Source organism: Hylobates moloch, unplaced genomic scaffold (genome assembly GCF_009828535.3).
Source record: "Hylobates moloch isolate HMO894 unplaced genomic scaffold, HMol_V3 SCAFFOLD_6, whole genome shotgun sequence".
NCBI classification, from domain to species: domain Eukaryota; kingdom Metazoa; phylum Chordata; class Mammalia; order Primates; family Hylobatidae; genus Hylobates; species Hylobates moloch.
Window position 1 is genome coordinate 63,931,080 of NW_026652281.1, and position 22,793 is coordinate 63,953,872.

The following is a 22,793-nucleotide window of genomic DNA, read 5'->3' on the forward strand; positions in this document are numbered from 1 at the left end:
TTTGTGTTGCCTAAAAAAGGATTGATTTTAAAGCAAATAAAATTTACTATTAAATAGCCAATTTTTAATAAGCCCAATATATTTTAAGAATTAAAGTAATTTATACAGTCAAGTGAGCCTATTTTAAGAATCACATATTCATATTCTATGTTGGTGTATTTTTTGAAGCAACCAACATTTACTTTACTACCATTAATTTTCCTAACAGAGATCTTTTCCTTATTTTGGCAATTTAATCCAGTTTGTTTACTCCAGTTATTAAGATCCAGTAAATCTTAGCAGACTTATTGCTGTACAGTGTTTGTATTCTGTGTCACTATATCACCACAGACCAGTGTCATCCCTAAGCCGTTTATCATAAAGCAATCAAGAGGAAGCCACAATATGATGAGATCTGCTGCAAGCCACATGGTTTTTAGTTGCTTAACATCACCTTCCACAGTCTTTCAGCCTTTGATTTATGAGGGTCAGTCTTTCACACATGGCATGGTTACACCCCTAAGATGTGAATATATTTTACTCCCAAGTTTGACAAGACATTGCACCTGACACTTTACAGATTTTATTTTCTCAAAAAGAAGTAGTGCTGCATCTCCCAGCACAGCAAATTGATTCTGAACTTGCACGCAGAGTAGTATTTCTCAATGGATGCTTTAAAAAACTAGAGCACTTCATTATAGAAATACCAGTTTCATTGTTAATACTTCATTTTGTTCAAGTGCTGGCCACACTGGTAAAAGAGTTAATTAATTTATATGCATGAAATCATATGGATAAGAAGTAAAATTTGTGGCATGAGGCACATTGGCAGAGAGGTTAGCTGTAACACTTGGAAATAAACACTAATGTAATGTACCAAACTACTCCCCACAATCCAGTGGAACACTGTAAAGCCTTATTGTATTCAGTAAATTGCTATTAAAATCTTTCACCCTGCCTGGAAGATGAGCAGGTAATCTCTTCCCAGACACTTTTGAAGATCATCTCCTAAATTCTCTGAAAGAAGTATGACTTAAGATATTTGGAATAAAATAGATTATGACCCTAATTAGAGGAGGAATACTCATTCATTCATTCTATGAACCAATAATTTGGCAATTCTGAGATAAATACTAGACAACAGAATGGATATAAAATGAATTTTATGGCTAAGCAGAAGTGGTCAAAGTAAAGGCATTCCTTTTCTATCCAGTACTTCAATACTATGTTATATCACTAAAGGAGGGAAACAACTACCTTTCCTCTTCCCTTTTATCTCCTGCAAACTAAGCAAAGTTTTCAAAGACTTGGGGGGTGGGATGCAGGTAGAGGCAAAGATGGGGATAAAAGAACAAGTCAGAATTTTTAAGTGTAGACAATGCATGCCGCTATGAAACTAACTTCCTGAAGATAAACAGCTTGCCATTAAGCCTGTTGGAACTTTCTAGACTCTTAGAAAATTGTTATGACTTTTTTTTCACCCAGAATATACAGGTAGGCATTACAGCTATCTTTAACATGAGGCTTCAGATACTTATCTCCTATACCAAAATGCACTCGTGTTAAGACACACAGCCGTCCATGTCATGTTTTCCATGTTTTCATAGGATATGCATTTCCTAGATGGCGGAGGTGAAGGGAAATATGGGGAGCCTCAAGAAGGAAGAAGTAATCTAGATTGACCAGGACAGAAAGCAATTAGTTATAGCTAAGAGTTATTGATCAGTGAAGAGTTCTAAAGCACCTCTTTTATAGTCTAGACTCCAAAAAAGGTCTAGTTTTAGAAACTGTACCCAATAATTAAATACTATTGAGTACTTGTTGATATGCTGATATTTGGGGACTTACCATTGCCATCTGTTGGGATGAGTTTTACAGAAATCATACAAATAGTTAACGTTGACTGAATGCTGTGTGCCAGCACTGTTTCTAAGTACTTTATGTTTATTAAGTAATTTCTTAGAACACTTCCTTGAGATAGTTTCTATTATTCTCACCATCTTACAGATGAGAAAATTTAGGTAGAAAGTTGTTAAATAACAGGGCAAGGCTACAAAGCTGGGAAATGGGAGACAGTAGAGTGTGAGGAGAAAGTATTGGGTTGGAGGAGTGTCCTCTTGTCATCTTTGCTTCTTTGATAATCAAACTTACCTTGTGAGTTACTTGACCAAAATTTAACAGTTTCACATAAAGAAGACTCAGCCCCTGGCTCGTATGGTGATAGAATCATACTCTCTATTACAAAAAGTGTAAAGAGCATTTTGTCACAGTTGCAATCCAAGATTGGGAAATTGTGTGTATATGTATACACACACAAACATATGTACATGCATATAATTTTTCAAGGACAAGCAAGCCAAAATTTTTACCATATTAAACTCAAAAATATATGTGGTAGATTTGAGAATCTTACAAAAATACCTAAACTTTATAGGTTATTGAATATGATTGAAATAAAATAATGTATTAAAATGTTTGTTCAGTGGTGGTTTTTGCTAGAATTATCTTATTATCTTCTGTTATCTATTAGTTTAAATTATGCTTGCACAATGCCTGGCACATGGCATACCCTCAGTAAATACTAGATTCCTGTCTTACAGAAGAAGCCATGTTGGTGCTGTAAGAATCAGTGATGAAGATTAACGTATTTCTTGAAAAACAAAATGCTGTCCGGTTTAGAATACAACAGTGGAGCAGCTTGTGAAAATGACTTCGTACTGAGGGAATTTTCATTTGCAGTAATATGAAAACAAATAAAAGAAAAACAAATATACTTTGTGAGAAAATGTCCCATTTTTTAAAGACACAATGAAACCGTTGAAAACTAGGGAGCAGTCAGGAGGCCTCCAGTAATGAGACAGGAGAGAGCATTTCAGCATTGTTTTCATTTTGCAAAATCATCTATAACAGAAAAGTAGTTTAAATTGACTGTCTTGTTTTCAATTTTTCCAAAATATTTTCAGACAAAATAGCTTGAATTGACTATCTTGTTTTTCGATTTTGTTTCCGATTTATTTCTGATTATAGCTTTTTTTTTTTGGATTTAGATGCTTTCTCTTTGGAGGAATGAATAGCATTATGTTTAATCTTCTCTTGCCTATCCAAAATGAATGCAGAAAATTTCCAGGGTGATCAATTATTTTTCTCATGGAGCCCTTCTCATTTACTTTCAGGTTGTTCTGAGCCTCTGGGTATGAAATCAGGACATATACAAGACTATCAGATCACTGCCTCCAGCATCTTCAGAACGCTCAACATGGACATGTTCACTTGGGAACCAAGGAAAGCTCGGCTGGACAAGCAAGGCAAAGTGAATGCCTGGACCTCTGGCCACAATGACCAGTCACAATGGTTACAGGTAAAATTTTCCAAAACGGTTTCACTACCCACTGTTCCTCTTTCTTAGAAGATTTCCTGTTGATTAGGTGAGTGTCGGAGTCGTTACCTTCACGCTGATTTAAATGTGCCTTCATCTTTGGCTTAACTAAGTTGGTAAAACACAAATTCCTTATGAAACCATGTCTGTGGGCTATTTTTATGCTGGTGTTGGTTTATGGATGCTAGTGTAAGCTAGCTTGATGCAGGAGACTGTACCAGATCACACTATGTGTATGTCAATTGATTGATTAGGAGAGCATTTGCATCTTAACTCTCATCCATTCTAATACTTTGTATTAATATTGGCTTTGAAAGCAAGACAGCAAGAATCCAAAGGGCATTGAAATCATGCCACTGACCTGCAAACTGTTCACACAGAATCATGACTCATGACATATTAGCTCCTTACCTGTGGTTGCTAAGCAATGAAGATATTTGATTACATTCTCAAAACAGATCTTGCTTATAGAAGGAAACCCTAGATACTGCAGAGTTTATCATTTGCAAATGAAGTAAGGTTACAGTCAGTGCTTTTTAAAACAATCTTCAGGAAATTCACTTATTTGTGGAGCACGTTTAAATATGCACAGGTTTGTTAGTGGCTTCTGTGGCAAGAAGTAAGACAACTCAATTCCGTAATGAGATCACTTTATAGTGAAAGATATGAGTTCTGTTCTTGTTAATTTTTATGCTGTATTCATGAGTTTAAAAACTGTAGTAGTTCCTTGCATTCCCAGAAATCATGAAAACAATTTAAAATAGCAAATCCCACCCCTATCAAACAAGATTTGCCAAATCTGTAACTGTTCTTATCAGGTTACCTGAAATTTGCAATAGTTCTTCTTCTCTTCTGTCCTGTCTGCTCTGCTCCTCTTCTTTTTTGAGACGGGACTCACTCTGCTGCCCAGGCTAGATAGCAGTAGTGAAGTCATAGTTCACTGCTGCCATAAATTCCCAGGCTCCAGCAGTCCTCCTGCCTCAGCCTACCAAATAGCTAGGACTACAGGTGCACATCATTATACCCAGCTATTTTTTTTTTCTTTTGTGCAGACAGGTGTCTCACTGTGTTGCTCAAGCCGATCTTGAACTCCTAGCCTCCGCCAGTCCTCCTGCCTCAGCCTCCCAAAGTGTTGGGATTACAGGCATGAGCCACAACATCAGGCTTCTTTTTTCAGTTTTTTCTTCAGTTGGCCTTACTTTTTCTTACACTCACAAGTAGAAATACTCACTTTTTTCCTTACTTTCCCTTAACATTCTTTATTGATCTAGAGCTTTATTCAGCTCTCATTAGCTAGCACATATTATGGGTAATTATGTAAGTCATTCTCCTATTACCGTTCTATGAACTTTTTGAAGGTAAGGAGTATGTTTTCTAATATATCATACCAGCACCCAACCTTATAAGTAGCAGTGCTTACTAAATTATTTATTTAACAAATGTTTATGATGAACCTAGAAAGCATCATATAACATGATAAGTAGTGATGACATATAAGTGAGCAACACACTGTTGCTTAAGACATAAGATATTACCCCTTGCTTAAAATATTCCTGTTATCTGGCTTAGCTTACACGATTTTCTATTTTCCTCCATCCTCATAGCAAATGTTTCCCAATGTCCTTTCCTGGTCAGTGTTCTTCTCCCCATTATCTTCCTGCTAACATATCTTGTACCAGCTCCACACACATTAACTAATTTAGCAAGTATTGGTAATTTCAACTATGAAAAAATGACTCAAATATCTGAAAATCATTTCCCTTCTTACCATCCCCACTGCTACTTCTATCATCAGTGCTACCACCCTCTTTCACCTGGGTTTCACAGAAGCTTCTTAACCAGCTTTTCTGTTTCTAGTTTTACTCTCTAAAAATTCATTTCTAAAGTTGTAACTCATGTGTGTGTGTATGTGTGTGTGTGTGTGTGTGTGTGTGTGTGTGTGTGTTTTCCTAAAAGGTAAATATGATTCTCTTACTCTCTTGTTTAAAACCCTTCATTACTCCCTCTGTTTCAGAATAAGGTGCAAGTTCCTTAATATAACCTAAGAGTTTTTGCATGATTTGGCCCCAGTTCGTTTCTTACCCTACTCTTCTCAATTTGCTTGTACTCAAACCAAGTACTATCTCCTTCTTCCCATTCCTTTATAAATGTCCTCTTGCTATAAGAAATGAGTGGAAAGAGCCTCTACCCACAGCATTATCTGCCTTCTGTTGTATTTAAATCCTTCAACTTCAGTTCAGATGTACCTTTCTCTGGGAAGATTTTGCAGCCAAATCCATTCTGCCCACATCTGACTTAAATCTTTCTCATGTATACTACTACATCGTCTGTAATTTTGTCACTATATCATTTTCTTACTGTATTGGAAATTGTGTTTTTATGCTAGGCTGTTTGTTTCAAGAGGCTGAGACCATGCCTGTCCTGACTTTCTTAACTTGTTGTTCAGCATCTAACTAACCTAACACATGGTGGGCATTCCATAAAGATTTGTTGAATGAATAAATGAATGATTCATTCAAAAAATAATTCAAGTTATTGGTTTGAGCCAACACAGTATATAAGTTTGATCTCCAATTTAAGAGGCCAACTGGTACATATTCTCAATTTTTCAATATTTAAAAGATACATTTAAAATTTCTTGTTGAGGAGCTGGCCTTTTTTTAAATAAGGGAACTAAATTTTTATAATATTTAGCCATCATGAAGTTTTCAGATTCTTACTTTGAAGAAAATCTCCTTTCCATTTGTTAGACTTGACAATGATCAACTTAAAATTTTTCATTGCTATATATTCTAAAGATTGTAAATATTCCAGTCATGTATCAGATTGGCTGTGTATCGCTAATGTTATTTGTGAGTCATAATGCCGTGTGGAATAAGGCAAACTGTTTTACACCCCATAAGTAGCTCAGGAGGTTGGTAGACTCTAGAAACATCCACATAAAGAGATTGCAAATGGCACATTTCTTTGGAAAGATAAAAATTAAACAAATATTTTTACATGAATCAGGGTGTAATCTTCAGTGTGAGCCTCCATCTATCACTTTGTTCAAGATGATTTTTCAACTATCTAATTAAAGTCACTTGCATGCTAAAATTGATTCATTCTGTTGATAATAGACTTTGTGTTAATTCAAGGACTAGTTCTTCTAATATATGTCTAACTTTTGTTGTATCAAAAAATATTCAGAATCTCCAAGGCAAAGTAAATTGACACCTTTCCTTTTACTTATTTATTTTCTGACGTCATGCAAGAAAAAGGCCCAGAATTGTGACTATTTTTTAGTGTTTTCCCCTCAAGAGAATATAGTCTGTTCAACTGTATATTGTTATGCTTGTTAGTGTTTTTGTTGAAAATGAGATTACCATTTACATAGATAACAATGTATGGGGTGATTTTCTTCTTAAGTTGTTTGTATAGAGGTAACATAGAGGTCAATTTTTATCCTGAATTTATTTATAAAGTCAGACACCTCTGAATTAGGTATATTTTTAACGAAAACGCATCAGTTCTGAGCAGTAGCTCCTCAGAAGAAAAGCCATGTCTACCACTTAAATTCCCTTCGTTCATTATCAATCTCTTGCTATTTTTTTAAGAAATGTCTTTTATATACCAACTAAAAATGTGACCCTCTAATAGAGTTTTATTTCCATTTAATAGGTTTTTCTAAAACCTAATCAGATATCTGGCAATACAATTGTAAATTCAGCCCCCCAAAATACCTTTATGCGTAATTGTGATGTAGTTGAAGGAATTCTTATGTGTCCTTTTGGGAATTCGTATGTATTCAAATCTCATTTTAACATTCTTTTATATATATATATATATTTTTTATTATACTTTAAGTTCTAGGGTACATGTGCACAACGTGCAGGTTTGTTACATATGTATCCATGTGCCTTGTTGGTGTGCTGCACCCATTAACTTGTCATTTAGCATTAGGTATATCTCCTAATGCTATCCCTCCCCCATTCGCCCACCTCAAAACAGGCCCCAGTGTGTGATGTTCCCCTTCCTGTGTCCAAGTATTCTCATTGTTCAATTCCCACCTATGAGTGAGAACATGTGGTGTTTGGTATTTTTGTCCTTGTGATAATTTGCTGAGAATGATGGTTTCCAGCTTCATCCATGTCCCTAGAAAGGACATGAACTCGTCATTTTTTATGGCTGCATAGTATTCCACGGTGTATATGTGCCACATTTTCTTAATCCAGTCTATCATTGTTGGACATTTGGGTTGGTTCCAAGTCTTTGCTATTGTGAGTAGTGCTGCAGTAAGTATACGCGTGCATGTGTCTTTATAGCAGCATGATTTATATTCCTTTGGGTATATACCCAGTAATGGGATGGCTGGGTCAAATGGTATTTCTAGTTCTAGATCCCTGAGGAATTGCCACACTGTTTTCCACAATGGTTGAACTAGTTTACAGTCCCACCGACAATGTAAAAGTGTTCCTATTTCTTCACATCCTCTCCAGCACCTGTTGTTTCCTGACATTTTAATGATGGCCATTCTAACTGGTGTGAGATGGTATCTCACTGTGGTTTTGATTTGCATTTCTCTGATGGCTGGTGATGATGAGCATTTTTGCATGTGTCTGTTGGCTGCATAAATGTCTTCTTTTGAGAAGTGTCTGTTCATATCCTTCGCCCACTTGTTGATGGGGTCGTTTGTTTTTTTCTTGTAAATGTGTTTGAGTTCTTTGTAGATTCTAGATATTAGCCCTTTGTCAGATGGGTAGATTGCAAAAAATTTCTCCCATTCTGTAGGTTGCCTGTTCACTCTGACGGTAGTTTCTTTTGCTGTGCAGAAACTCTTGAGTTTAATTAGATCCCATTTGCCAATTTTGACTTTTGTTGCCATTGCTTTTGGTGTTTTAGACATGAAGTCCTTGCCCATGCCTGTGTCCTGAATGGTATTGCCTAGGTTTTCTTCTAGGGTTTTTATGGTTTTAGGTCTAACATTTAAGTCTTTAATCCATCTTGAATTAATTTTTGTATAAGGTGTAAGGAAGGGATCCAGTTTCAGCTTTCTCCATATGGCTAGCCAGTTTTCCCAGCACCATTTATTAAACAGGGAATCCTTTCCCCATTTCTTGTTTTTGTCAGGTTTGTCAAATATCAGATAGTTGTAGATGTGTGGTATTATTTCTGAGGGCTCTGTTCTGTTCCATTGGTCTATATCTCTGTTTTGGTACCAGTACCATGCTGTTTTGGTTACTGTAGCCTTATAGTATAGTTTGAAGTCAGGTAGTGTGATGCCTCCAGCTTTGTTCTTTTGACTTAGGATTGACTTGGTGATGCGGGCTCTTTTTTGGTTCCATATGAACCTTAAAGTAGTTTTTTCCAATTCTGTGAAGAAAGTCGTTGGTAGCTTAATGGGGATGGCATTGAATCTATAAATTACCTCTGGCAGAATGGCCATTTTCATGATATTGATTCTTCCTATCCATGAGCATGGAATGTTCTTACATTTGTTTGTGTCCTCTTTTATTTCGTTGAGCAGTGGTTTGTAGTTCTCCTTGAAGAGGTCCTTCACATCCCTTGTAAGTTGGATTCCTAGGTATTTTATTCTCTTTGAAGCAATAATGAATGGGAGTTCACTCATGATTTGGCTCTCTGTTTGTCTGTTATTGGTGTATAAGAATGCTTGTGATTTTTGCACATTGATTTTGTATCCTGAGACTTTGCTGAAGTTGCTTATCAGCTTAAGGAGATTTTGGGCTGAGATGATGGGGTTTTCTAGATAAACAATCATGTGATCTGCAAACAGGGACAATTTGATTTCTTCTTTTCCTAATTGAATACCCTTTATTTCTTTCTCCTGCCTGATTGCTCTGGCCAGAACTTCCAACGCTATGTTGAATAGGAGTGGGGAGAGAGGGCATCCCTTTCTTGTGCCAGTTTTCAAAGTGAATGCTTCCAGTTTTTGCCCATTCAGTATGATGTTGGCTGTGGGTTTGTCATAACTAGCTCTTATTATTTTTAGATACATCCCATAAATACCTAATTTTTTGAGAGTTTTGAGCATGAAGGGCTGTTGAATTTTGTCGAAGGACTTTTCTGCATCTATTGAGATAATCATGTGGTTTTTGTCTTTGGTTCTGTTTATATGCTGGATTACGTTTATTGATTTGCATATGTTGGACCAGCCTTGCATCCCAGGGATGAAGCCCACTTGACCATGGTGTATATGGTTTTTGTTGTACTGCTGGATTCGGTTTGCCAGTATTTTATTGAGGATTTTTGCATCGATGTTCATCAGGGATATGGGTCTAAAATTCCCTTTTTTTGTTGTGTCCCTGCCAGGCTTTGGTTTCAGGATGATGCTAGCCTCATAAAATGAGTTAGGGAGGATTCCCTCTTTTTCTGTTGATTGGAATAGTTTCAGAAGGAATGGTACCAGCTCCTCCTTGTACCTCTGGTAGAATTTGGCTGTGAATCCGTCTGGTCCTGGACCTTTTTTCATTGGTAAGCTATTAATTATTGCCTCAATTTCAGAGCCTGTTATTGGTCTATTCAGAGAGTCAAGTTCTTCCTGGGAGGGTGTATGTGTCGAGGAATTTATCCATTTCTTCTAGATTTTCTAGTTTATTTGTGTAGAGGTGTTTATAGTATTCTCTGATGGTAGTTTGTATTTCTGTGAAATCGGTGGTGATACCCCCTTTATCATTTTTTATTGCATCTATTTGATTCTTCTCTCTTTTCTTCTTTATTCGTCTTGCTAGTGGTCTATCAATTTTGTTGATCTTTTCAAAAAACCAGCTCCTGGTTTCATCGATTTTTCGAAGGGTTTTTTGTGTCTCTATCTCCTTTAGTTCTGCTCTGATCTTAGTTATTTCTTGCTTTTTGCTAGCTTTTGAATGTGTTTGCTCTTGCTTCTCTAGTTCTTTTAATTGTGGTGTTAGGGTGTCAATTTTAGATGTTTCCTGCTTTCTCTTGTGGGCATTTAGTGCTATAAATTTCCCTCTACACACTGCTTTAAATGTGCCCGAGAGATTCTGGTATGTGGTGTCTTTGTTCTCGTTGGTTTCAAAGAACATTTTTATTTCTGCCTTCATTTATTTATGTACCCCATAGTCATTCAGGAGCAGGTTGTTCAGTTTCCATGTAGTTGAGCAGTTTTGAGTGAGTTTCTTAATCCTGAGTTCTAGTTTGATTGCAGTGTGGTCTGAGAGACAGTTTGTTATAATTTCTGTTATTTTACATTTGCTGAGGAGTGCTTTACTTCCAACTATGTGGTCAATTTTGGAATAAGTGTGGTGTGGTGCTGAGAAGAATGTATATTCTGTTGATTTGGGGTGGAAAGTTCTGTAGATGTCTACTAGGTCCACTTGGTGCAGAACTGAATTCAATTCCTGGATATCCTTGTTAACCTTCTGTCTCATTGGTCTATCTAATGTTGACAGTGGGGTGTTAAAGTCTCGCATTATTATTGTGTGGGAGTCTTAGTCTCTTAGTTGGTCCTAAGGACTTGCTTTATGAATCTGGGTGCTCCTGTATTGGGTGCATATATATTTAGGATAGTTAACTCTTCTTATTGAATTCATCACTTTCCCATTATTTAATGGCCTTCTTTGTCTCTTTTGATCTTTGTTGGTTTAAAGTCTGCTCTGTCAAGAGACTAGGATTGCAACCTCTGCCTTTTTTTGTTTTCCATTTGCTTGGTAGATCTTCCTCCATCCCTTTATTTTGAGCCTATGTGATGGGTTTCCTGAATACAGCACACTGATGGGTCTTGACTCTTTATCCAATTTGCCATTCTGTGTCTTTTAATTGGAGCATTTAGCCTATTTACATTTAAGGTTAATATTGTTATGTGTGAATTTGATCCTGTCATTACGACGTTAGCTGGTTATTTTGCTCGTTAGTTGATGCAGTTTCTTCTCAGCATTGATGGTCTTTACAATTTGGCATGTTTTTGCAGTGGCTGATACCAGTTGTTCCTTTCCATGTTTAGTGCTTCCTTCAGGAGCTCTTGTAGGGCAGGCCTGGTGGTGACAAAATCTCTCAGCATTTGCTTGTCTGTGAAATTTTTTATTTGTCCTTCACTTATGAAGCTTAGTTTGGCTGGATATGAAATTCTGGGCTGAAAATTCTTTTCTTTAGGCATGTTGAATATTGGCCCCCACTCTCTTCCGGCTTGTAGAGTTTCTGCTGAGAGATCCACTGTTAGTCTGATGGGCTTCCCTTTGTGGGTAACCCGACCTTTCTCTCTGGCTGCTCTTAACATTTTTTCCTTCATTTCAACTTTGGTGAATCTGACAATTATGTGTCTTGGACTTGCTCTTCTCAAGGAGTATCTTTGTGGCGTTCTCTGTATTTCCTGAATATGAATGTTGGCCTGCCTTGCTAGGTTGGGGACGTTCTCCCGGATAATATCCTGCAGAGTGTTTTCCAACTTGGTTCCATTCCCCCCATCACTTTCAGGTACACCAATCAGACATAGATTTGGTCTTTTCACATAGTCCCATATTTCTTGGAGGCTTTGTTCATTTCTTTTTATTCTTTTTTCTCTAAACTTCTCTTCTCACTTCATTTCATTCATTTGATCTTCCATCACTGATACCTTTCTTCCAGTTGATCGAATTGGCTACTGAAGTTTGTGCATTTGTCACGTAGTTCTTGTGCCATGGTTTTCAGCTCCATCAGGTTCTTTAAGGACTTCTCTACATTGGTTATTCTAGTTAGCCATTCGTCTAATCTTTTTTCAAGGTTTTTAACTTCCTTGCGATGGGTTCGAACTTCCTCCTTTAGCTCAGAGAAGTTTGATCATCTGAAGCCTTCTACTGTCAACTCATCAAAGTCATTCTCCATTCAGCTTTGTTCCATTGCTGGTGAGGGGCTGCGTTCCTTTGGAGGAGGAGAGGCACTCTGATATTTAGAATTTTCAGTTTTTTTGTTCTGTTTTTTTCCCCATCTTTGTGGTTTTATCTACCTTTGGTCTTTGATGATGGTGATGTATGGGTTTTTGGTGTGGATGTCCTTTCTGTTTGTTAGTTTTCCTTCTAACAGTCAGGACCCTCAGCTTCAGGTCTGTTGAAGTTTGCTGGAGGTCCACTCCAGATCCTGTTTGCCTGGGTATCAGCAGCGGAGGCTACAGAACAGCAAGTATTGCTGAACAGCAAATGTTGCTGTCTGATGGTTCCTCTGGAGGTTTCCTCTCAGAGGGGTACCCAGCCATGTGAGGTGTCAGTCTGCCAACACTGGGGGTTGCCTCCCAGATAGGCTAGTCGGAGGTCAGGGAGCCACTTGAGGAGGCAGTCTGTCCGTTCTCAGATCTCAAAGTCCGTGCTGGGAGAACCACTACTCTGTTCAAAGCTGTCAGACGGAAATTTAAGTCTGCAGAGGTTTCTGCTGCCTTTTGTTCAGCTATGCCTTGCCCCCAGAGGTGGAGTCTACAGGAGCAGGCAGGCCTCCTTGAGCTGTGGTGGGATCCACCGAGTTCAAGCTTCCTGGCCGCTTTGTTTACCTACTCAAGCCTCAGCAATGGCGGGCGCCCCTCCCCCAGCCTCGCAGTTTGATCTCAGATGGCTGTGCTAGCAATGAGCCAAGCTCCATGGGCGTGGGACCCTCTGAGCCAGGCACGGGATATAATCTCCTGGTGTGCGGTTTGCTAAGACCACTGGAAAAGCGCAGTATTTGGGTGGGAGTGACCTGAATTTCCAGGTGCTGTCTGTCACAGCTTTGCTTGGCTATGAAAGGGAATTCCCAGACTCCTTGCGCTTCCCGGGTGAGGCGATGCCTGCCCTGCTTCGGCTCACGCTTGGTGTGCTGCACCCACTGTCCTGCACCCACTGTCTGACGAGCCCCAGTTGGAGATACCTCAGTTGGAAATGCAGAAATCACCCGTCTTCTGTGTCGCTCACACTGGGAGCTGTAGACTGGAGCTGTTCCTATTCGGCCATCTTGAAACTGCCTCAAATCTCATTTTAACTTTCTATTATTTTTATTACTCTAATGTTTCATCTAGTCACTTCTATAAGATCAAAATGTCTGGAACTTCTCAAGCAAATATTCTTGTGTGATTTTTTTTAGGAGGTGATCCTACCTAATTGGTTAGCTTTCTTGAATTGCTGCTAATCATAAAATCACTATGCTGTTTCTATCTGAACATGGCAAAAATGCGTGAGGGCCTCAGGCAGCCCTAAACAGAGGCATTTCTCAGACCTCTACGTATGATGTTTTGTAAAACTTTAAAATTCAGCTAATACTTTGAGCAATAAAGCTTACCAGTGTGTTTTCCGAAAGCCTCCCAAAGGTTGAATTTTAGTTTTTAACTTTCAAAAAAATCTTACCAACGTTGAAATTGGAACATTCTGAGCCAATTATTCCATACTCCTGATTGGACATTCCTAACTCATGGTTAGGATAGATATTAATCTTTGTTATAAAAATAAAGTAACATTTAACTCACAGAGATGTTTTTAGGTTAAGACTGTTAGCTTCTGTAGGTAGTGTCCAAACAAAGAAGTCAGAAATTGTGATGGCTCTTAAGGTGGATTAAATAAAACAAATAACAGAAGAGTGGAAGCATGCAGTAGGTACTCAGTATTGGATAGATCCCTTCTTTTCCTTTCTGGTGGATTGTGTACCTCAGGAGAACAGAATTTGACACACCAATTTTAATCAAAAATGAATATTTGCAGATGTATTACTCCAAAATGGAATTTCCAATAAAAGAATGAAATGTAAAATAATACATTGTTAGATCATTGCAAACTGTAGGTTGTGTTGATAAATTACATATATTGGCATTGGCACATAAAAACTTTGAAATGTCTTTATCTAGATAGCATCAGATTTTTCAGCTTCATTACGCAGTAGTAATAATTTAAAGTGAGTAATTTATCATTTGCCAATCTTCTCTACTGAAACTGTATTTTTACTGAAGTCCTTATGTGTTTTTATGTCTATTATCACTAGCTTTCAACAGAAAGATTAATTTCTTTATTTATGCTCAGATTAGACAAACTGAAATTAAACATTGTTAAGATGCTTAAAGACATTCTGTGAGGAGCAGGGACATTGCTAATGATCATGCTATTAATTGTGAAGAAATATACTGATTCATTTTGGTTTTGTTCATGGAACTAAGCAAACTGCACTCAAAGAATTAACTTGGATTAACTGAAAACTTAAAGTAAAATACTACAAATTTTGTTATAATGAATACATTGTATATGTATTCATTGCCGTATTGGTGGTGACTATAGAAAATGGATAATTTACTATTCATAATTAAATCTACTAAAACGTTTTCCAGATTTCATAAAGGGTAACATAATATAAAAGACTAACAGGAAGGAAAATGTCACAGTCCCACCTAAGAGATGACCTTTTGGTCTATTTCGTAAGACATTTGCTAATTTAAGGTAATCTGCATAGTATTTCAACCAAATTAGTAGAATTAGTAGAGTTGTTAGACTAAACATTTTAGTGTTGACCTTTGTCAAAATTGCGTGTGACCCTATAGATTTTCATTTCAGTACTAATTTTGTGAAAATGTGTAAGAAATGAATTGAAGCTTTCAAATTAAATAAGCCTTATTTAATTTAATCCATGTCAGATTTTTAAAAGGCAGTATTCTAGACATAAAATTTATAACTTCATTAAAGCCATTAACTTCTTTTGCCTTCTGAACAATGTATTTACAGGAGAACTAAAGGAAAGGTTTTCAAAATTAAGTGACCACCAGGCCACTGGAAACATTTGTCAATATGAAGGATTATTCCAATTTCCGATTTCCAATTCACAGTTCCAATATTTCTCATTTATGAAGGTTCACCTAAAAAGAAGATCTAAAAGAGGTCAAGTAATGAAACTTGTATATGATTGTGAGACAGCTTCCATTCTTCTATAGTATTGTTATATGTTGGAGTGTGCTAAGTGAATCGAAGGATGCTCACACTTTGCTAGGACTATAAGTCATCTTTATGTATTTTTTCATTTTTTAAACCACATACCATGAATAAGAAATCTTTTTGACTTTTATAATTTTATGATGTCAAAGGGAATCCCCACTATCCAATTAGAAAAAATAACTTTTAATGAACAAAAAATTGGAAGGACATTTGTACAGAAAATACTTACGTGCAAACAAAAGTGCAGCCAATATCAATGTAGTATAAGGAGTGCATAATTTGAGGTACAAAATATAGATGTGAGGACTGATAAATTATATCAATACTCTGAGACTTCAATATTCTTTCTTTTTTTATGTAGAATTGAGATATTACCAAAAAAAAGATCAGCCCCAGCCTATCTTCTCCTTTTAAAATCCCTCACACAAGTAAAATTCTGGTGTTTAAATGATGACTGGACGAATCCAAAGAAATCAGAAAATTATCAAGACACCAGCTAATTTCTTCACAATGTAGCACAAGTATGAAGCTAATAAAAAGTCACATAACAATTATTGATACAAATATAGCCATCTAACCTTCAAATAAACCTATAAAAAGTTAACTTTTGTACAATGAATAACATATCTACTTAATACTCAAAATATTGCCCCTACCTTTCCATCCATTCTAATTTTGAGTCATTTGTTTGGTTTAGTGTCTTGCATCTCTCTAAAAACAGCTTAGAAAGCAAAAACTTCCATAAGACAAGGAAGTAAGATATAGTAAGCGATTATTAAATACTAACACACAAGCACTTACATATAGAAAATCATGAAAATGGCCCAAAGTAATAGTTTCTGGTGCCAACGAGAAGGAAATAGATTAGCCCCAGATGCAGGGTACAATCTCGGAAAGACAAGCTCTAGTGGTACATTAAAAAATGCATGGAACCTTTATGGTTTGGAGGTTATTTTAAATGACTTTATACTTTTTGAATTAAAGTAAGTATATTTGGGGCACCTGTTATAACAAAACACAATGCCAGGTGCAAGGAACTGAAAGACATACTCAGTATTACGTCTGCCTGCGTGTATGATTACTGATGCCATAATTGTCATTAATTCAAAATTCTAAAAGCAAGAAACAGAAGTGTAGGATGTTGGATGCTTCTGCTTAGAAGTGGTATTGAAACCGTTGAAAAACCACGATAGAAATTAAAAGAATTTCATGTGCACAGCAGGCCCGCTCCTGTTTTATGATAATGCAAATTAGATGACTTCTGATTCCTGTGTGTGCAAATAAATTTTCATTTGTGGCATATTAGTTATCTTTGTAGTAACAAAACATAGCTGTAAGAATGGTAACCATTCTCTTCTAAAAATATGAACTGAAAATATGCCAATGAGTAAAATTTAGAACTTGAGAATACTGTTTCAAATATTATGAGCATTTGTAAAGGCTTTTAAATAAAATTAGAATCAATTGTAGTCAGTAATCTCATTTTGTCTTTAAAGCAGCCCTCTCCGTGAGCTAAGTTATGTTTGTTTTATAATGAAAAGTCAGAGAAGCTTGTTAAAGATTGCACAACCAGTCAATGATCTAAAGGGGATTCAGCACTTGTCAGGAAGCCTATGAGATGATTTTTATCACAGTATTTTCTAGACTATTATAATGATTGAAGTGACCCATTTTTTTCAGGGTATATCTGTTGGATTAGGAAGCCTCTCCAATGCCCAGTCCTGACCAGCATAGCTCTGGTCACTTACCTTGTCTTGAATAAGAGCTCCTGGTGGGTCCAGCCAGGCTCTGCAGATTCGTGGATTCAGCTTGCCCTCTAAATTTGTGGTGCCACGTTGTAACAATTGTATATCCCTTCCAGTGTTACTGAGCATTGAATACACACACATACACATGTATGAAATATTTGGAAAATGCAATTCCTATATTTTTGGTTTAAATTATAACAAATAGGAAATAGGAATGTAAATTCTAATATTTTCTGCCCACAACCCAACAATATGTTTTTTATTCATACATTATATTTTAGAGAACCCTGCTCTGTCCAACGAGCTTGCTCATAGTTAAGCTCACCTGGCTCAATTGCTTGGTTTATCCTAGAGACTTTCGTAATATTTCCTCAAAGCCAGTGATGCTTTAATAATAGGTAGTTCACTTTTTGTTTACATTTATGATTGTAAATATCTCTCATTTATGAAGTATTGATTTGCTAGCTGATATCAAAATAAAATTTATTTATAGAAAATTTTCCATTCATTTCTTTTTAATTAATACAACTAGAGTTTGTGTAGGGAAAACATGCCTCAGTGAAGTAACTTTCAAATGTCTAATGTCTTTGTTCGTTTTATGCCACTATTATAATTCTTTAGCAGTGTGTCTTCTGGACCTAGACAAAGCCTTTTCTGTATTGATCTTTGGTAAAATTCTTCTCTGAGATTATTTAAGATGTGACTAAGGACACATTTATCTGCTTGAAGCTTCTGGGTAATAACTTTCTGGAATTAGTTTATATTTTAAAAAATAGATATACATTTTTTTTTTCACTAGAAGAGATTGTGACCTTAGTATTAAAGCCAACCAAAGTTTTGACTTCTGAACTAATTGCTTAGGTTCCTTGCCCAGGCCCAGTCAAAGAATCTTTATGCTGCTCTTGCCATTTGACCTGCCCTCTACTTCTGGCAGTTTCTGATATGTATCTTACTGCTCTCCTCCCCTGACTTCTTCTCCACCTGAGCTTTGCTGGATGCTTGTTGATTGGTTTATCTACATTTGGCTATGTCCTCACCCAAATCTCATCTTGAATTGTAGCTCCCATAATTCCTATGCATTGTGGGAGGGACCTAGAGGGAGATAATTAAATCATGGGGGCAGTTTCCCCCTTACCTCTCTCATGGTAGTGAATAAGTCTCACAAGATCTGATGGTTTTATAAGAGTTTTCCTCTTTCTCTTGGCCCTCATTCTGTCATTCTCCTTGCGGCCATCTAAGACGTGCACTTTGCCTTCCACTGTGATTGTGAGGTCTCCTTAGCCACGTGGAACTATGAGTCCATTCAACCTTTTATCCTTTATAAATTACCCAGTCTTGGGTATGTCTGGGTATGTCTTTATCAGCAGTGTGAAAACGGACTAATATATCTACTCTTTGGCTTCGCACTTTAGCTCTAGCCTGCCCCCCGAAGGGTAATTGGTTGTTTCTCGGCAGCCCACCCTCATCTCTGTTGAAATTTCAGGAACCGCCCTGGCTCTTATGGTGCCAACTGGTGCCACTTTGACTTCTGGCTTCTCAGTACACGTGGGTCTAGCTTGCTGCCATAGCTGACCTCCACCTTAGGCTTTCTACCACCCGCAGAGCTCTTGGTTCCTAGTCCTTTTTGTGAATCCAAAACTACTAGCCCAACACAAAATTTCCATTACCCAGATGACCCTTTCTTCAGCTAGTTCCACTACCAGATTTGGGTTCTTCTGACAGCAGACCCAGTTTTCAAAATGACCTTCTTTTTCTTCTTTGATTTTGAACTGATCAAATTAAGAAAATTTCATCCTAAAAATGCAGTCTTTAAAACAAATTAACATTCTCTTTCTCTCCGAATGACAAATCGTATCAGCATTTTCCAAAATGTATCCTGAAAATCACTACTTCCATAAGGTAAGCAGTAATTCCAAAAAATAAAAAAAATGGTTCTGGGCTGAAATAAATTTTGTAAATTCTATATCCTCTTTTATGTTCTTAATTTCTCACATGCATATTAACATAGTAAAGACTCTTGAGAGTCCTGTAGGAAAGAGAGTTGTTTAACTCTTTTTAGTTGATAATTTTCTAACTTATTTTTCATGGAGTGCTTTTTAATATGGATGAAGCTGGAAACCATCATTCTCAGCAAACTAACACAGGAACAGAAAACCAAACACCGCATATTCTCACTCATAAGTGGGAGTTAAACAGTGAGAACACATGGACACAGGGAGGGGGACATCACACACAGGGACCTGTCGAGGGGTGGGGTCAAGGAGAGGGATAGCATTAGAACAAATACCTAACACATGCGGGGCTTAAAACCTAGATGACAGGTTGATAGGTGCAGCAAACTACCCCGGCACATGTATCCCTATGTTACAAACCTGCACATTCTGCACATGTATCCCAGAACTTAAAGTAAAATAAAAAATAAAAATAAATAAAATAAAAATAAAAATAACTACCCTAATATCCCATAGGAACCGCTTTGGAATACCATGTAATAATTAAATTGTATTTCTATAGAACTTTGTTGTTTTCAAAGGGCTTTTCTATTTTTTACTGTATTTTTCTAATAATATGTGTACATACATGTACACATGTATAATGTGTACATATTATTTGTATAAATTACCCTGTCTCAAAACATGAAAAATACAATTTGCTGACATTATATGACTTAATCCTGCAAATGGCAGAACTTGACACAAAAATCCAGTTTCTCCCTTTTCTGTTGAGTTCCATTTTTTCGTGGCTGCCTGTGGCTGACATCAATCACATAGAATGTGGTTTAACCTTAACAGCCTTTTTTTGCATCAACATGATTTTTTCAGTACAGCACAATATATGCAAAATGTGTGTATCCACAAACTTGGTTTTCCAGTTCACTGCATGCCTCTGTTCCTACTTCATATAACAAACAATTTCATCAATTTTTTGTTCATATCTGTGTAAACCAAGCATTTGAAATTATCTAAACGAATCCAAAGCATTGTTATCAATTTCATCTTCAGAATGGTGCACATAAGCTAAAGTTAGCCCAGATATACCTGAAGAATAGTCGACCCGTCATGAATAAAATGAGTCATATGCATGGACCACTCTAAGCAAGGAAAGTAACAAGTGAACACTTCTACTTGCTGAGAAACAGTTCCTCAAAGAAGTTTACAACAGTACACAAATACTTATTTGTCACTCAAGTTGTAAAAATTTTCTGTCCTGTTTCTTAAACTGCATTTAACTTTCTTTAAAACAGTTTTCTCTTGCTTAAAACGACAGAGGATCATCGCTACTACTTGTCTTTACATTAACTTTAGTTTGTCCTTCTGCAAATATTCACATGCTTTGGTTTTGCCTCCTCTATGTTCATTTCGATGTTCATTTCTCTATGTTCATAAGTAAATTTCTGTCTCCTGGTTCCAATGAAAGGTTCTGACATACATTAAACTTTAATGTAGAATACATATTAGGATATTCACCATTTTAAAATGGGACACCAAACATAAGCAGTAGACGTTTTGTAGCCTTTCCCACGTGTTGAGTAACAGGAACTCTGCTATGAAAGCATCATTATTTTTTGCCTTACAGATTTTCCTCATTTAACAAGACATACTATAGGCTCTTTGAATAATAAGATTTCTGTATCCAATGTATTTTCTCCTCTCATGCTTGGTGTCCTTTAACTAAAAAAAAAAAATTAAAGGAAGCAGGGGTGTGCCTGTTTACTTTTACTCAGTAGAATAGGTTCAATAAAAAAAATAGTGTGAGGCCAGGAGCGGTGGCTCACGCCTGTAATCCGAACACTTTGGGAGGCCGAGGCAGGCAGATCACCTGAAGTCAGGAGTTCAAGACCAGCCTGGCCAAAGTGGTGAAACCCCATGTCTACTAAAAATACAAAAATTAGCCAGGCATGGTGGCGGGCACCTGTAATCCCAACTACTCTGGGGGCTGAGGCAGGAGAATCGCTTGAACCCAGAAGGCGGAGGTTGCAGTAAGCCAAGATCAAGCCACTGCACTGAAGCCTGGGCAACAAAACGAGACTCCTTCTCAAAAAAAAAAAAATTTCCATTTGCACTATTTTTTAATGCTATTGAAAATGATAAGAAGGTTTTTGTACAAGGTTACCCATCATAAGAAAAAAAAGCAAAGTGATATTTATAGCCATTATTAATTTCTATTTTTATGATACCGTGTCCTATAGTTTTAAAATAAAGTATGGAACAAAATTTGATAGCAATTACATTCAGGGTTGTACTATCATTATGGCATTGGGTGTATATAATTACTATTGCTATTCTATGTGCAACATAATTAGCAAAACCAAATGTGGTTAAGAGGGTTTAAGGTAAATGAGTGGAGCAACTATTATTTGAGTTAAACTCTGGGTCACTTTTCACCCCATTCTTAACATCCTACTACCTATTAAAGGTTCAGTTTTTGTTTATTTCATGAAAAAGCACTGTAGAGTTTTAATCCCCAAAGCTGTAGGATTTGATGGCCCTTTGTTAAATACCACAGGACCCATCTGTTCTGTTAGGCATATGCCTTATGATGTGGGAAAATCTGTAATACAAGGTAATGGATCCAAGGTCCCTTAGACTGCGACACTAAATTTTATATATATATATATATATATATGTAGATATAGATATATACACAAATATAAGTATATACGTATATACACTTATGTATATACGTATATACATATAAGTGTATATGTAAGTATATGTACATGTGTGTGTGTATATATGTGTATATATATATATACACGTTTTCTACAAGCTGTCTTAAAGCTCTGTAATGAGAAATAGGGAAAATTCTAAAAAAAAGGAAGCTTAAAAGATCTCAGTGGGAAAAAGCACACCACCAGCTGCCTGTATCTGCTTACATGTTGGTGTCAAAGTCATTTTCTCAAAGCGTGGTTTGGAGACCTCCTGCATCAGAATCAGCTGGTGGCATGGGCTGGCTGAAAACGCAGATTCTTAAATTTTATCCCCAGAGATTCTGATGTTATTAGGTCTGTGTTGGGCATAGAAATGTGCATTTTTGGATAAATATATTTGGGTTCTTGTGCAAGGTGATGTTCAAGAAAAAAGGAATTGGTTATTATTTGAAACGTTCGTTTAAAGGCAACCTCTTGGTTTGTTTTGTGGGTTTTGTTGTTGTTGTTGTTGTTGTTGTTTTATTTTGAGACATTGTTTTGCTCTGTCTCCCAGGCTGGAGTGTAGTGGCACAATCCTGCCTCACTGCAAACCCCACTTCCCGGACTCAAGCGATCCTCCCACCTCAGACTCCCAAGTAGCTGGGACCACAGGCACACACCACCAAGGCTGGCTAATTTTCGTATTTTTGTAGAGATAGGGTTTTGCCATGTTGCCCAGGCTGGTCTCGAACTCTTGAGCTCAAGCGATCCATCTGCCTTGGCCTCCCAAATTGTTGGGGTTACAGGCGTGAGCCGCTGTGCCTGGCCTGAAGTCCCATTCTAATGGGACTTTCTAAGATATACTGACTTTTGAAGATTAGTTGAGCATTAATCTACTTGCAATTTAAGATTAAAGTATCAGGACACTCCAAATTAAAGAAATTCTATGGTACCAGTATGCAAATGATAAAAATCCAAGCTTATATTGATCTTTTATTAAATGAATAAATCCAACAACAAATCTTTAATTTCTCTTAACTCTGTAGGAAATAAAGTATATTAAACATCCATATATAGAATCAAATCTAAAATTTATGAGAAAGATCTGTTTTCATATCTGTAATTTAAGTGTTCTCTGGCTAGAATATATATATATTCTATATATATATTCTCTATATATATAGAGAATATATATA

At 36.8% G+C, this 22,793-nt stretch overlaps 1 protein-coding gene across 2 annotated transcripts in view; it reads left to right on the forward strand.

Annotated features, from left to right (window-relative positions):
- EDIL3 (EGF like repeats and discoidin domains 3) overlaps positions 1-22,793 on the forward strand; it is a 437,362-nt gene that overhangs the window by 310,278 nt on the left and 104,291 nt on the right. For both annotated transcript variants that reach the window (XM_032156906.2, XM_032156907.2), the window contains one exon: positions 3,153-3,337. In XM_032156906.2, the coding sequence (XP_032012797.1) occupies positions 3,153-3,337 (185 nt within the window). The remainder of the gene's footprint in view (positions 1-3,152; positions 3,338-22,793) is intronic.